Source organism: Canis lupus, chromosome 24 (genome assembly GCF_003254725.2).
Source record: "Canis lupus dingo isolate Sandy chromosome 24, ASM325472v2, whole genome shotgun sequence".
Lineage (NCBI taxonomy): Eukaryota > Metazoa > Chordata > Mammalia > Carnivora > Canidae > Canis > Canis lupus.
In genome coordinates this window covers 46,757,698-46,773,891 of record NC_064266.1, presented here as the reverse complement: position 1 = coordinate 46,773,891, position 16,194 = coordinate 46,757,698, and the positions used below count along the sequence as shown (strand labels likewise).

The window sequence follows — 16,194 nt, the reverse complement described above, 5'->3', positions numbered from 1 at the left end:
GCTGGAGCGCGCGCACCCTTCCCGCCCGGCCCGGCCCCGCCCCGAGCTGCGCGCGCAGCCCTCGCCCCGCCCCGCCCCGCCCACACCTGCGCGCGCAGCCCGCTGCCCCGCCTCCCTCATCTCGGCCCTGTCCGACCCACCCCGGCTCCGCCCCGCCCACACCTGCGCGCGCAGCTCCCGTGGCGGCCGCGGCCGGGGGCGGGGCGGGGCGGGGCGGGGCCCGGGCGGTTGGCGGGGGCGGGGCCGGGGGCGGGGCCGCCGCGCAGGGGGTGGGGTTTCCGTTGCGGGGCGGGGCGGCGCAGGCGCGCTGCGGGCCGAGCGGTTTCCCGCCCCCAACGTCGCCCGGCGAGGCCGCGCCGGCCCGGTGCCCGCCGGCCCCGCCCCGCGCGCCCCGCCGTTGGCGCCGGCATGTCGGGCCCCGGGCCGCGGGAGCCGCCGCAGGCGGGCGGGCCGGCGGGCCCCGAGGGCGCGGACGCGGCGCCGGGCGAGGCGGGGCTGAGCTTCACGACCACCGACCTGAGCCTGGTGGAGATGACGGAGGTGGAGTACACGCAGCTGCAGCACATCCTCTACTCGCACATGGAGGCGGCGGCGGCCGACGGCGAGCTCGACGCGCGCCTCAGCTCGGCCTTCCTGGCGGCGGCGGCCCCGGGCGCGGCGGCGGCGGCGGCGGCGGCGGGCGGCTTCGCGGCGGCGGCGGCGGGGGGCGCGGCGGCGGCGGCGGCGGGGGGCGGGGGCGCGGCGCCCGTGTACCCGGTGCTGTGCCCGCCCGCGCTGGCCGACGGCGGCTTCGCGGGCGCCGCGCCCTGCCTGGGCCACGTCGACTTCCAGGAGCTGCGCATGATGCTGCTGAGCGAGGCGGGCGCCCCCGCCGCCCCCGCCGCGCCCGCCGCGCCCGCCGCCCCCGCGCCCGCGCCCGCGCCCGCGGAGAAGACGCCCGGCGCCGACGGCCCGGGTCCGGGAGCGCCGCGGCCCAAGGTGCCCGACGGCGGCGGCAAGGAGAACGCGGAGGGCGCGCCCGAGGCGCGGGCCAAGTCGGCCGTGCGGGTCCGCCTGGAGGACCGCTTCAACAGCATCCCCGCCGAGCCGCCGCCCGCCCCGCGCGGCGCGGAGCCCCCCGAGCCCGGCGTGGCGCTCAACAAGTGGGTGTCCCCCCGCCGCCCTCCCGGGGGCCGGGCGCTGGGGGGGCGCGGGGGCGCGGGGGCGCGGGGCGCGGGGCGGGCCCGCCGGTGGGTGTGCACCGCCCGTGCACCCCGTGCGCCGCCCCCGCCGCCGCTGCGGCCTCCGCTGTGTGCCCGGCTGGGCCTGGGTGTGCGCGGCGGCCCCCAGCCCCCTCTGGCCGGCGTCTCCAGGGAGGCAGGCCCCGCGGGGTGCCCCGTGCACGTGCCCGCGAGCCGACGGAGTGCAGATGCCTACCCCGGGCGGGCCCTCTGCTCTGCACCCCGAGTGCACAGGCGCTCTGAGGACCCGAAGCTTTTGCGCCGAATTATCCACCTAAATATCAGGAGGAGCGTATCCCCCCCCCCCCCCACACACACACACTGGCTCAGGCCATCAGGCCAGGGGGGCTCCACACACAGATGAGCCTTGGGGGAAGGAAAGTGTCCTGTTGTGAGGCTTGGATGACACAAGGCACCTTCACCCTGTAGCCGGGATGCCAGCCCGTTGGTCACGTCCCAGACACGTCTGCTGCAGGGGAGCAGCCCCTGCTGGGGTGGCGCCTCGGCTTCCTATGCCTCGCACCCCTGTGGTTTTCCCCCATTTTGCCCCTAGTCATCAGATTTTGGAGAAAGGTCCTAAAGAGATGGAGAGAGACTGGCGTCAGGTGACGTCTAGCCCCGTGGTCCTCTGTGAGGAAGAAGTTTGAGCTTGTCCCCTGCATCGCTGGTGGATCACTGTTCTCTAGAGGTTTCCACGAGGAGGGGGCTCATCCTGCTCGGTCCGAGCTGCCTAGAAATCCCGGTGCTATCCGGGAGAGTGCTGGTGATCGCAGCGTTCGGGACCCTCGGCCTGCCACACGTGGTTCACGCGTCTCCGGGTCCCCTTTGTCTTGGCAGTTTGGTGACTCTTATCCGACATCCTTCCGAATTCATGAACGTTCCTCTTCACCAGCAGCAGAACAAATGCACGACGTTGGTGAAAAATAAAACCGCGGCGGCCGCCACCGCCTTACAGTTTACCTGCCCTCTGTTCACGGCGAATGCCTGCTCCGCGGCCGGGGGATCGAGCCTCTCACAGACGCAGGTAAGCGACAGGCCCGTCACGTGCTGCGCTTTTGTACGAAATGGGTTTTATTTTCATCAGGTCCGAAGGATTTGGTTTTCTTTCATCGAGCTTAATAATTTTTAAGATCAAGAGCGTCGATGGGGTTTGGGAAATCTTACAATCCTCAATGTGCCTGAAGTTACCCGAATTGCGTTAACACCTTTGACGTAACCTGGGTTAGATGCATTTGATTTGTGTGCATGATGGTAAACTTCCTGTTGCTTCGTTTTCTCCAGGGCTCTGGTAACCCATGTTCTATACTCGAAGCTGCCAAGCATCAGGACATCGGATTGCCTAGAGCATTTTCTTTCTGTTACCAGCAGGAAATTGAATCCACTAAACAGACTTTGGGCAGTAGAAACAAAGCTTTGCCTGAGCAGGTTTGGATTAAAGTAGGAGGTAAGCCATAAAGCAGAGGGAGCACTGCCCTGCTGGCATCCTGGCCCTGGTGGGGAGGGGGAGAGGCCGCGGGCGAACATGAAGTGGTCTTGGAAGCGTATCTCTACTTGGGGGACTCTTCTTCCTCCCCTTTCTCCCAGTCATTACACTTTTGAACATTCTTTTGAGTTTCAGACATCTGATACTGTTTTAAAAGATTTATCCATGTATTTCAGAGAGAATGAGCACACAAGCGGGGGAAGGGGGAAGTGGGGGAGGAGGAGAGAGAGAACCTCCAGCAGACTCCCCATTGAGTATAGAGCCTGACGTGGGGCTGGATCCCACCCTGAGATCACGACCTGAGCAAAACTTAGGACTTGGCCGCTCAACCAACTGAGCCACCGAGGCGCCCCTCAGACATTGTTTTTATGCTTAGTATGGAAACACTGAGTTTAGGGGCGGCTTTTTCTTTCCAGTAACCTCTGTAAACAGGAAAATGATGGACTTACATGAATTTTCAGTTTCCTTCAAGTTGCTGAAAGCACTTAATAGTTGTTGTTTTATTTTTTCATATTTTATATTTCGTGAGTGAGGCAGGAGGCTGAAGTCTACCAGGAGCTTTAGGAGACAATCTGCAGATTGAGTTGGGAGCGAGAGGCCATAAGGTGATTCAGAAAGTGGTAGAAATTAACTGCTGAAGGCCGACTTCGCTCACCTTGAGAGCGAGCTCATAAACCCTTTCCTCCTGCAAACAGGTTATTTTTCGGCTTAACAAAATAACATTAAGCTTTTCCAGAGCTGATGCGGGTAGGGCCGGGATGGAGTGCCGCACTCCTCAAGGCAGTGGGACGTTCTCCTCGTTAGCACTTTTTTACACAGAAGGATGCGCTATCATTTGCGAAGGGAAAGGCTGATAGTAAAATAAACCATGTGCTAACTCCTCAGCTTCAGGAGCAGAATATTCCCAACGCTGTGAATTCCCCGCCATGTCTTCCTTGCAGGTCCTGTTCTGAGAGTTGTGTGTAGGGAGCCTCTTGCCACAGAGACTCTGGTTTTGTTTGGCGTCTCGGGAAGGCACATCAGCGCGCATGCTAGTTAGGCGCCGGCGGTTCTCCGAGTGGTGGGATTTGCCGTGTTCCTCTAGCATGAGTAAGAGCTGTGGTGTGACTCCTCCTCCCGTGGGCGGAATCACTTGTCAGCTGAGGGCACATGTAACCATCAGGCACTTAGGTCTTGTCCTCTTCTGAGCATGGCAGGGAGAGTACCGGCTGTCACGTTTGAATAATTGTATAAAAGAAAATCCTTGGGAGAACGGTTTTTGGGTTTTTTTTTTCCCCATTCTGAACATCAGAAAAATCGAACAAGTCTTGGTTTCTCTATTCATAGGTGGCAGCTAACTCCTGTTGATGAGAAAAGGGACTTTGACAAGGTTATGTACTGAGTACATAATACTCAGTGTTTTAAAGATTTATGTTCACTGTTGTGGTTTGGAGCTTGGAGCTTTGTGCTAACTGCTTGCTTGCACCAGTTACTGTAGTGGGTACAGCTCTTCCCGTTCCATTCTGGGTGTTCCTTGCCTGTTCACGTGTCTATTTTGGACTGAAAAATGCCACAAAATACGTTCAGCATTAACGGGGACAAGTTAAATTAAATAAAAAATTAAAATACCACTTTTTTCTTCTTTTGCAAAGAAGAAGCGCTATGTAAGCAAGCCATAAATAAGAGGAATCGGAGTAGAATACGTCAGCTGGACACAAATGTAGAACGAAGAGCCCTTGGAGAGATTCAGAACGTGGGCGAAGGCTCCACCGCCACACAGGGCGCTTGGCCGCCCGCGGAGTCCTCGCAGGCAAACCTCGGGGAGCAGACCCAGAGCGGGCCCCAGGGAGGAAGGTCGCAGCGTAGGGAGAGGCACAACCGCATGGAAAGAGATAGAAGGTAATGCGTGTGATTGCTCGTCAACACGCAAGTTTACTATAGGTACTAGCCGTAATCGGCAAGTTAGTCATGAACAGTAGTTTAGCTATTTCAAAATGTGTGCAAAGTGGAGAAGAGTGGCCAGAGTAAATGTTGACTTTGTTTTGCTAGGTGGATCGGGGTCCCCAGGATCACCCCTAGGCTTGAGGATTCATTACGAAGACTTACGGCTTTGAATTATTACAGAGAAAGGACACAGCAAACTTAGCAAAGGTGCCTGGGGAGGAGTCCAGGGAGCCAGAGGCGAGCTCCCAGGTGTCCCCTCCCAGGGGACTCCCAGATGCACTCCGCTCCCCCAGCACCGGGTCCCGAGCCGGGGAAAATGTTGCCAGCTGGGAACGCTCGCGAGAGACACGGTGCCCCGAGATTGCCCTGGCGGGGCGGGTCATGGAGGCATTCCCTACCTGGCGAGCCGCCAAACCCCGGGCCCCCAGAAGGAGAGCCAGCGCTCAGCATGAGCCCTGTTGTTTGTACAGACATTTTAAGCACAGTTAGGCACCTAACTAATGGTGCTGGGAACCCTCCTGAAATCCCAGTTCCCAGAGGCCTCAGGGGCCGGCCTCGTGAGTGGGCCTCCAGCAGACAGCTGGGCTGCACACCAGGGCACCGGCTTTGCCTGGTTCTTCTAAGAATGTTGGGGAAGAAGGGGTGTAAAACTGTTATTTAGGTCGTTTTATTTGCAGAATTTATTTAGATTTCATGTAGAACCAAAAGGTGGTTAATTTTTCTCTGTTTCAGGTGGGTTTTTACCTGATGTTTCTTTAAGTTAATTAACTGAATCATTTGCGGGGTACTTTGGACCAGTTTCCTTTCTATAGCACGGGGCAAGGCAAATACTCAACTTGGAAGCTCCAGGGTTGACCTAAGGCAATTTATTTCTTTTTATGGGATATTCCAGCTAGCTAGCCAGCCAGTGATCGTTCTTAGACCTGTACACACACACACAGTCTCTCTCTCTCTGTCTCTCTCTCTGTCTCTCTGAAGGATGTTGTGTGAACAATGAAGAAGAGCTTTCCTACTCTGGCGTTTCATCCACATTTACTGAGTACTTACGTGTAGGACCCTTACACCGTGTGTGGACACCCTGACATTCCCTAGGTTCACACACTGCAGGCTCACCACCTCTCCGGCTCTTGTCTGTAAAGTAGAGCTACGTCCTGCAGTCAAACACATGGGTGTGAAAAGGGTCTGGCTCTGTCTAGAAGTTCGAGAACGCGTCAAAATGCCAGCTGTCGTGTTGGCCTTATGAGGTTGCCACGTCAGAGCCCAAGTGTGCATGTGGGAAGGTGGGCATCAAGGGTCGTGCTGCGCAAGCTTCTCCGTGTCAGCTTCTCTAGGACCTGGCATTACACTGAGTATCATCCGTGAGACTTAAAATGGCCTAATCGTAAGACTCAACTTGTGATTTAACTTATCTCTCTAAAAAAGAATTACCTCTAAAGAGACGGGGTTTCAGGACGTTAGCAGGCTGGTAGTCTGTGATCCTTTTTTGAACCGGGACCCCCTTGGAGATCAGAGCTTGACCTCTAGCTGTGGGTGAGTTCCTTGGCACATGGAGAGTGGGGTGGTAACTTTTGAGTGAAAAAACATCTACCCAGAAAAAGCACACACAGAATTTTGCTTCCAGTTTTGGGGGTTTGGCTCCATCCCTGGTCTAGAGACTTGAACCTGGCCCTTGCTCCTGGCCCATGAGAAGTCTGTGGGGAGGAGCCTGCAGCAGGACGGCCCTGCGGTACCAGCGGAGCGCGGTCCCCGAGCCCCGGTGCCAGGCCGGGAGACGTTTGCTTCCACTTCTCAGCTTGATTACTTTGGGTTTTGACTGTAGGCGCAGAATCCGCATTTGCTGTGATGAGCTGAACCTTTTAGTCCCGTTCTGCAACGCGGAGACGGATAAGGCGACCACCCTGCAGTGGACCACAGCGTTTCTAAAGTACATTCAGGAAAGACATGGAGATTCTCTGAAAAAGGTCAGTGTTCAGGGCAGATTATCAGAATTTTACGAATGTTTTCAGTGATCTTATTTATCGTTTTTTCCCTAAGGTATCCCAGAGTGTCCTTTGTTCCCTGGAATCCAGCGTCAGATACTGAGTTCACTGGGAACGAGCTCCGCTCGTTAATGTGGTAACTCACCATTTACCACAGTAATAATCACAGCCTGGGTTGGTTCACTCACCAAGTGACTCACCAAGTGACTGGTAGCAGTCGTCAGATAACACGTTGAGCACCTGCCGTATGCAGCAGCTTGTATGGGGCTTGAAGGGGCTTCAGGGGTGATGACATTTTCAGCCTCTGAGAACTCTGTGAAGGGACAAAACAAGAATAGTTAAGAATTAAGGAGGGGAGAGAGGCAGATAAACGTGAAGCAGTCTGAAATTCAAATGCATTCAAAGACGGAGAAGAGAGACCCTTTCACACGCTGGGTGACGGGATGACGTGGGGGCTTTGGGGCCCGAGCACCTGGCTCCTCGGGCAGCCGGCACTGCCCTGACCCTGTCTGTTTGGCCCCAGGGGCAATCCCAGCGCGTGAGTGCGGCTCGTGGGGGACGGAACACGTGGTGTGAGTGGGAGTCCGGCTGCCCCCTCCTTGGTGGCTCAGATGGAGGGACGGAGGCGTTCACTGCCTTGGCTTCAGTGCTCTGCCCCGGGGGGCCTCGACTCCAGGTACCGGCGTCGGCGTGCTGGTGGTCAGGGGGAGTGCCGATGAGGCCTCAGGTGAAACCAGCGCACCCTGATTCTGGTGCTGTCGAAGCCGCTGTGTGGCCGCAGCATCTGTTAGGGACCGAGCTGAGGTGGGTGCACACTCATGGGAGCCTTTTAAAAAGAGCCTGCTGTGTCCAGATCCTGGCGGGGGTCTGTGTTTCTGTTGCCCCCTCTGACTCCGCGTGGTCCTCACGGTACGTGAGCTGTGGGGTTTCATTGTACGTGTGATCGCGATTGAGTGACATTTGTGTCACATTCCTCCTGATTAGATCATTTATGTTTATCATACAGGTACTCTTTGATGTTATTTGTTAGAGGCAGACTGTTAAGTTTAATCAAAATAAAGCTTTTATGTATATTTTTATCGCTTTTTAAATCTTAACTCCAGCCATTTAATACAGCGTAATATTAGTTTCAGGGGTACAATACAGTGGCCCCGCACTTCCATACCTCACCTGGTGCTCATCACAACAGGTGCGCTCCTTCAGCCCCCAGCCCTGCCCTCTGGTGACCTTCCGTGTGTTCACTAGGGTTAAGATTCTGTTTCTTGCTTTGTCTTTCTTTTTTCCCTTTGCTCATCTGTTTTGTTTGTTTAAATTCCACGTATGAGTGAGATAATGTATTTAATTGTCTTTGTCTTTCCACAGTTTGGCTGTGGGCATTGCTGCTGTAAACGTTGGGATACAGGAGCCCCTTCTAATCTGCATTTTTGTACCCTTTGGGGTAAATACCCAGTAGTGCCATTGCTGGGTCGTAGGGTGGCTCTGTTTGTAACTCTTTGAGGACCCTCCACGCTGATCTCCAGAGCGTCTGCACCAGCCCGCATCCCCACCAGCAGCGTGAGAGGGCTCCCCTTTCTCTAAATCCTCACCAACATCTGTTGTTTCCTAACGTGTTAACTTTACCTATTCTGATAGGTGGGAGGCGGGATCTCATGGTGGTTTTGACTTGCGTTTCCCTGATGCCGAGGGATGTGGAGCATCTTTTTGTGTGCCTGTTCCCCACCTGGGTGTCTTCTTTGGAGAAAAGCTTTTATGTTTTTGAAAACGACTTAACGTTTAGCTTTGTGTACCTATTAATAGTGAATTATTGATATAATTCATTCATGATGAAGGTGCTTACAACAAAAAATTTGTTAACTGTCTTTGTATATATTCAGAGGTTAAAGAAGCTAAAACTTATGGGTACTATATTTTGTATTCCATATGTGTTATGTTTCCTGGGTATTTCTGAAGCTTAATTACATTGAATGTGTAGATTGTTTCTGGATCAGAGTTAGGAGGTGTCAAGAAACAGGCTGCAGGAATCCCTGGGGGGCTCAGAGGTTTAGCGCCTGCCTTTGGCCCAGGGCGCGATCCTAGAGTCCTGGGATCGAGTCCCACGTCGGGCTCCCTGCATGGAGCCTGCTTCTCCCTCCTCCTGTGTCTCTGCCTCTCTCTCTCTCTTTTTCTATGTCTATCATAAATAAATAAATAAATCTTTAAAAAAAAAAGAGAGAAAGAAACAGGCTGCAGTAGATGTCGGGGACATGTTGTTGGGATTAGCACATAACTCCCCAAGCAGGGTCTATGGCTATTTTCTTAGTAACTGGTCTCTCTGATTTGTGTAGTTGTGTTTTTACAGATAAGACACATGAGAATTTTGTTATTTGTTTATATTTTATTTATTTATTTGTGAGAGAGTGAGCGGGGGTGGGGGTGCAGGAGGGAGAAGCACACTCCCCACTGAGCAGGGAGCCCGACGCTGGACTTGATCCCAGGACCCTGAGACGATGACCTGATCCAAAGACAGATGCTTCACCCACTGAGCCACCCAGGCGCACCTATGTGAGTGTTTTAAACGATTTTCCTAAATCGTTTTAGTATATATTTTCATTCCACAGATCACTCTACCCAGGCTTATTATGTTCGAGATGCTGGGGATCATCCTTTGAATGAGACCGAGACAGTGCTGGTGACGTGGTTGGTGCTCAGGTGTCTCCGTCCTGTCCCGAGGAGGAGAGCTGCTCTGCGGGCCCTGCCTGCAGAGGGGGCTCCTTAGGTTGGATGTCGAGGGCTCTGGAGGGTTTTAGGTAGCAGTGGCATGTCAACCTTAAAATAGCCAGTGATGCCTGCCTTTGGCCCAGGGTGTGATCCTGGAGTCCCGGGATCAAGTCCCACATCCGGCTCCTTGCATGGAGCCTGCTCCTCCCTCTGCCTGTGTCTCTGCCCCTCTCTCTCTCTCTCTCTCTGTCATGAATAAAAAATAAATGCAATCTTAAAAAAATAAAATAAAAGTCAGTGATTTTACTAGCAAAATGAGTTTATTGGGGAATACAGGAACTGCAATTCAGGATACCCAAGCTGGAGTGTACACATGCAAGCCCCAAGAGACAGGGAAGGCCAGCTTTCTTAGGTTTTAGGGAGGAATCAGGGCGGTTGTTTTGGACGGAAGTCTGCTGGAGAAGGGGGTTTTGGTGGTTGTGGTGGTTTTCCACTAGCGCAGGCTGTGGCCAGTGCAGTGTTGCTGGGGCAGGGAGCTGTGGCGGCGGCCCCCCTCGCCACGTAAGTCTTTCTGCCTATGTCGCTCGGCTGCAGCTCGCAAGCCCCCGAGGTGGCCCGACCCCGTCTCCAGGGAGGCCTGTTGTGCTGTCTCCACAGGTACCGTCTGATTGATGTTTTCCAAGGTCACCCTGGAAGTAGAGGTTGAGGTGGGCAGGCGTAGAGGCGAAACCGGGGCTGGCCAGGGGCAGTAGGCAGCGGGAGGGCAGGACGGGGGACAGGGACCTGGCTCGCCCAGCTGGGTGGATGGTGCTGACCGCACGGGGGACATGGGGTTCACAGGGGGGGTCCAGCCTCTGTCTCAGACGTGCTGCAGTTTCAGTGCCCAGCAGGTGTCAAGTGATGTCCAGAAGGCCATCAGTAGAGGGGTCTGGTCATTGTCAGCCAATGGCTGGTCCCCTTGGTGCTCTTTATCTTGTCTTTTTTTTTTTTTTTTTTAATTCCATTTTAGTTCCAGTGTCATTATCGTACAGTGTTCTGTTAGTTTCAGGTCACTTTGTGTTCTTTTCCTAAGGAACAGACATAGAGCACGATGGTACCTGATGCCCCCACCTGACCCCTGGGCCAACCGTTTTCCCCTCACGCACTCACGTTTGCTGCATAATTTCACAGTCGTTATAGGCACCAGTGTCTGCAGGCGTCTCCTAGAAAATCTTTGTATTTTATTTATTTATTTAATGTATTTATTTATTCATTCATCCCTGAGAGACACAGGCAGAGGGAGAAGCAGGCTCCATGCAGGGATCCCAACATGGGACTCCATCCCAGGCCCCGGGGTCACGTCCTGAGCTGAAGGCAGGCGCTCAACCACTGAGCCGCCCAGGTGCCCCAGATTTCTGAATTTAGATGACTTGTGTTCTATGGGAAATTTTGATAGAATTTGAAACTTAGAAAAATTAGAATGGTATGAGGAGCTCTGTGTCCCCCCAGACTCACCCCAAGTCACCAGGTATTGACATTTTAACCCATTTGTTGTGTCATGCTTCATCTCTCATATATTTTTTGAACCATTTAACAGTGAATCGAAGATCCGTAAATATTCGTGTTTATCTTACAGGGAGATACGTTATCTTCTTACGTGCTAAAATCAGGAAATTTAACCTTGCTTTCATGTGGTCGTCCGGCTCGGGGTCAGCATTTAGATTTTGCCTATTGGCCCAGTAATGTCCTCTATGACTTTCCCCGTCGGGATCCAGTCCAGAATCCCCGATTCTGCTGGGTCGTGGAGCTCGGCAGGGCTGGGGGCCGCCCCTCGCTCCTGTCCCCCCTGAAGCCGCCGGCCCTTGGCCCACGTTCCCTTCACGGCCTGCACTCTGTGCTGTGAGGCTGTGAGAACTCCCGGCCCCAGGGGTTCTCGGCCCCAAATCAGTCCACAGTCCTGGGGGGCGCGGCCGAGGGACTGACGGCGTCCAGTTGGCGTGCAGGGCCCGCCGGTCCCGTATTGAGAGGTGCCCCACGCCTGCACAAGAGACCCCCCCTCGCTGGCTCCTGAAGGTGGGACGGTGGCCTGTGGGGTGGGCACGGCGGGAGGAGAAGCTCCCTGCGGCGGCCGCGGCCAGCGCACGGGCTCTGCTGGTGCTGGAGCCGCTCCGTCCTCTCTAGGCCTTCATCCTTCCCGAGGCCTCGCGTGTCCTGGCCTCGGGGAGCGGGCCGAGGCAGTGCTAGGGTTTTTTCTACCATAATCTGCTTTTATGTTGTTTTAAAATCTTAGTTACCTTCTTTATTTTTTTTTTTAAGGTTTATTCTTTCTGATATCTTGGGTATAAAAGCTTTTGGTCTGTTTTTCACATTTTTTATGATGTCATCAGTGAGGATGGTCTGTATAAAGAAATGGCTTTTGAAAGTTTGTGGAGACTCCCATCGTGACCTCTTCTGTGGTCAATTATTAAAAGTTCCGTGTTTATTTGAAAAGAATGCGTGTTCTTCGCTGGTGAATTGTGTTAGGGTGAGATGATGCTGGCGATTGAGACACTTTGCTCTCCTCCTCTTGCCTGGCAGGCCTGCTCCAAGAGGCACGGCCTGGCCCCGACCGCTTGCCCAGCTGGGGCAGCCCCGTCAGGTGCGTGTGTCCGCCTGCTGTCCTCCGCCTCCCCCCTTCCTGGCGCAGCTCTTCCACGTGGGATTAGAGCCCCCACTCTCTCCTTCCAAGAAGTACACTTTCTGGGGCGCCGGGGGTGCTCAGTGGGTGAAGCGCCTACCTTCAGCTCAGGTCATGAGCCCACATGGGGCTCCCTGCTTCTCCCGCTGCCCCTCCCCTCGTTCATGCTCTCTCACTCACTCACTCAAATAAGTAAGATCTTTAGAAATATATGTATCCACCTCATTTTCTTTAGTTTACTTTTAGTTATGTCCTCTCCATACCCAACGTGGGGCCTGAGCTCACGACTCCAAGGTCAGCATCTCCCGCTCTTCCTACTGAGCCAGGCAGCCGCCCCAAGGAAGCCACTTTCTATTTGGCATTCTCCTCCCCACAGATCTGAGGCGAATGTCGGCTTTGGCCGGACACCACCACAGGGTGTTCTGATTCGTTTTAAGACTCCCTCGCAAGTCTATCATTTCACTGAAACAGATGCTGGTGGAGGGAGAAGGACAGCAGCTGCCGGCTTCCTCGGCCCCGTCCAGGAGGTGGCGGGTCCCTGGAGAACCCAGACCACACGGTGGCTTCCCTGCTGCTGGCGAAGTGCTCACCGCAGGGGGACGCCCAGCGCCGGCCTCACCGTGTGCACGTCGTTCGGGATCTCTCTGGAGTCCTTTCTTACGTCAGAAATGATGGTTTCCCTCCTTGTGACTTTTGTGTAATTCCCGAAGGTAAATTGTACCTTCTCAAATATAGGCAAATATTTTATATTTGGGCTTTGAGTGTCATTTCCATATAGGAAATGGTCAAAGTGTGGTTCATCTTCAGCTGCATGGAGACCCTAAAACCGTTTAAAGTTTGGGAAGAGAATTAGAGATACGTGCAGGCATAGCTCCTGAGCGCAGGTGGTAGTTGCCGATGGCAGGTGGCGTCGGGCAGACGCCACTTTGACAGCGGACAGGCACGTGTCCAGCCATCCAGGAGGTTCGCGGGTTTCCTGGCGCAGCAGAGTACTTCTGCTTCCCCCGGACACGAAGCCAGTATAAGCCCATTACAGCGCAGCAACAGGCAGGCAGCACGATTCAAAACAGGCAAAGGACTTGAATACTTTTTTCCAAAGAAGATAAACAAATGGCCAACAGGTCCAGGAACAGATGCCCAGCACCTCCGTTCATCAGGGAGATGCCAGCCAAGTGGATGTGCCCCTTCATACACGTCACAGCTGAGACGCCAGGTGTGGCTGTGACAAATGGCAAGAGCAAGTCTGGGAATGTAACGTGGCGGCGGAGGAAAGTCGTGTGATAGTTTGCAAAAAATTAGAATTACCACGTGACCCAGCAGTTCCACTCGCGAGTAGGTGCCCAGAAGGACTGAAAGCGGGGACCCAGATGGACACTTTGTTCTCAACAGCGCTATTCACAGTGGCCAAGACGTGGGAGCGCCCGAGTGACCGTCAGCAGAGGAGGGGATAAGTAACGTGTGTGCGCGCGGCGTAGGCTTCGGCCAGGGAAGCGCTCCGGTGCCTGCCGCAGTGTGTGGACCAGAGGACGCTCTTGTGAGCCAAGGAAACCGTCACAAAAGGACAGATGCTAAATGAGTCCACTTCTGTGTCCAATTCCTAGGGACGGAAAGTGGGATGCGGGGTGGGGGCGGGCGGGGGTCAGTGCTCCATGAGGACGGAGTGTCTGGGGGATGACGACGTCTGAAGTTGTGGTCACACAATATGGTGAAGGTAGTTAACGCCCCTGGAGAAAACCACCTGCAGTGGCTAAAATGGAAAGTTTCATGTGGCATATTTTGTACCGTAACAGAAAAATCTATAAACATAAATTTAGTTGTAGAAGAATGTGGTGTTTTAAAAAAACTTTGGGAAATTTATCCAGGCCCAGGTAAGGGGGTGTTCCGGGAGGTCTGCCGCAGACACTGGGACGCCTGCCTGCACCCTCGTCCTGCCACCCTCGCTGGAGGTTTTTTTTTTTAATTCAATTAATTAACATATAATGTATTATTGGTGTCAGAGGTGGAGCTCAATGATTCATCAGTTGCTTGTCACACCCAGGGCTCAAGACCCCGCGGCCCCCGTGCCCCTCCCCCGTTGCCCCCTCCCTGCCCCCCAGCGGCCCTCAGTTTGTTCCCTAGAGCTTGGCCTCTTTATTTTCTCCTCCCTTCCACCTCGATCCTGTTTTGTTTCTTAAATTCCGCATGTGAGTGAGCTCCTGTGTTTCTGATTGGCTTTCCCTCGCTCAGCACAACACCCTCTAGTTCCAGTGCGCGGGACGTTGTAAAGCAGCTCCCCAGATCTCAGCCAGACCTTGGTCTCCTCACGATGGCTCCCTTTCTTTCTCCCCCACCCTTCATTGATGTCCTAGGGTTTCCCAGCTTGCGCATCTTGCAGACCTCTGATCTTTGTTTTGCAGGCAGAGGCCAAGGAGCTCAGAGCTCAGGCTGCTGCTTGCACTTGGCTGCTCTCCTGAGCTTGGGGCTGCCCCGCGTGCTCAGGATGGCCCAGCCCGACCCCGCCGTTGAAGCTGGGGCAGAGCTGCGGGAGCAAGGGCGGCCCTGCCAGGCTCCCCGAGCCAGCTGAGTCTTACAGAGCCGGCCCCTGACGCCAGGCCTGCCACGGAGCACTCCCCGGTGTGCGTGGGGTACGTGGTGGGCATGGTGTCTGTGGGGTGATGGAAAGTTCTGGAGACGGATGGTAGTGCTGCTGTGCAACTGTGCACGGGCTGGATGCAGCCCACCCAACACTCAGACGTGGTTAAAACGGTAAAGTAGTATGTAGACCTTACTACATTAAAAAAATATGGGACCCCTGGGTGGTTCAGTGGTTGAGCATCTGCCTTCGGCTCAGGTCGTGATCCTGGGGTCCCGGGATTGAGCCCCACATTGGGCTCCCTGCATGGAGCCTGCTTCTCCCTCTGCCTGTGTCCCTGCCCCCCCCCCCCTCTCTGTGTCTCTTATGAATAAATAAAATCTTTAAAAAAACAAGTATGACTGCTTGTTTTTAAATAAAGAAGGCTTGGCTTTATGATATGGACAGGCATTATGGGAATCCATTAGAAAATTAACAATATGTGTAAATGTGAGAAAGATGTTTGAATTCTTGATTTTATCACATACACCCCTTATGAGATATGAGTTCCTGGATGACACCTTTACATAAAGTAGTTTAGCTCCTAATTTCAGCCTGTTGTATATTTTTAGTTTTTAAAATTTTTATTCATTTTAAGTGCTCTATACCCAGCATGGGGCTCGAAGTCATGACCTAAGGTTCAGAGCCGCACGTCTCCACTGACTGAGCCAGCCAGGCATCCCCCCCCCCCCCCCCCCCCGGCCTTTTGTGTTTCTTAGATGGTTTCCAGGTCTGTGAATTTAGGGCATTAATGGTTGTTTCTCAACTTCAGGAATTCGAGAGTGTGTTTTGCGGTAAAACTGGCAGAAGGCTCAAGTTGACCAGACCGGACTCCTTGGTGGCGCGTCCCGCACAGGAGAGCCTACAGAGCAGCCCGGCCATGGACGTCAAGTGACCGGAAGGGACCGCTAGTTCCCGGCAGTGGCGGCTGCAGCCCGGGACCCCGCGCGTCCGCGCAGTCCTGGAGCCCGGCCGTCGGGCTCTGGGGCACGTGAGTCGAGTTGAGGGGCCTCCGGTGGGGACGTTTCGTAAAGATGTTTGTCTAGAACAAAATACTTAGCCATTCGTGTCCTCTTAGACCATTTGGGGATGAAGACATGTTGACAATTAGCAAGAAACTTTTCAATTATCTGCCTGATTCCATCATGTTTTCTTAACATGATAACTTCAAAAATTAACATCCTTTGTAATTTCCTTAGTCTTCCAAGGTATACCGCTTTTTACTTATTTTATTTACATTTTAAATATGCCCACTTAGCAATTGGAACAAGTTAAATTGTTCTTGATTAGAAGTAGTTTGGAAATTTTGCTCCTTTGTTTCCCCCCCCTGTGCTGACTTGAGTCGCCCGGGGCCGCGTTTGCGGAACTTGGTCCCTGTCCAGCCTTCCCGCTGGACCTTTTCCAGAGACTCCCTTTGAAGGCACTTTGTCCAGAAATGAAATACTGTCACAGTGGATTACTTCAGCGCCCTCATTTCGTATTGTCATTACTTTCTGTGTAATAAACTGTAGTGTTTGGAACTGAGGCTTTCACACGAGTGGCTTTATTTATCACAACAGGTAATAGCAGTAGACTTTCCTTCAATAAATACTGTTACTCAGAGACAGTCAAAAGTTTGTACCCAG

General features: G+C 54.0%; 1 protein-coding gene across 8 annotated transcripts; it reads left to right on the top strand.

Annotated features, from left to right (window-relative positions):
• Nucleotides 1-397: 397 nt before the first annotated feature.
• On the top strand, nt 398-16,093 carry TCFL5 (transcription factor like 5). Of its 8 annotated transcripts, none has more exons than XM_049100335.1 (6): nt 398-1,142; nt 2,058-2,244; nt 2,589-2,664; nt 4,338-4,581; nt 6,446-6,587; nt 15,342-16,093. In XM_049100335.1, the coding sequence occupies exons 1-6, from the start codon at nt 409-411 to the stop codon at nt 15,462-15,464; spliced, it is 1,506 nt and encodes a 501-aa protein (XP_048956292.1). In that variant the 5' UTR covers nt 398-408; the 3' UTR covers nt 15,465-16,093. The 8 variants fall into 8 exon arrangements, with proteins under 8 accessions (XP_048956292.1, XP_048956290.1, XP_048956291.1 ...); XM_049100333.1 differs by having other exon boundaries at nt 4,335-4,581; XM_049100334.1 differs by having other exon boundaries at nt 2,586-2,664.
• The last annotated feature ends 101 nt before the right edge of the window (nt 16,094-16,194 follow it).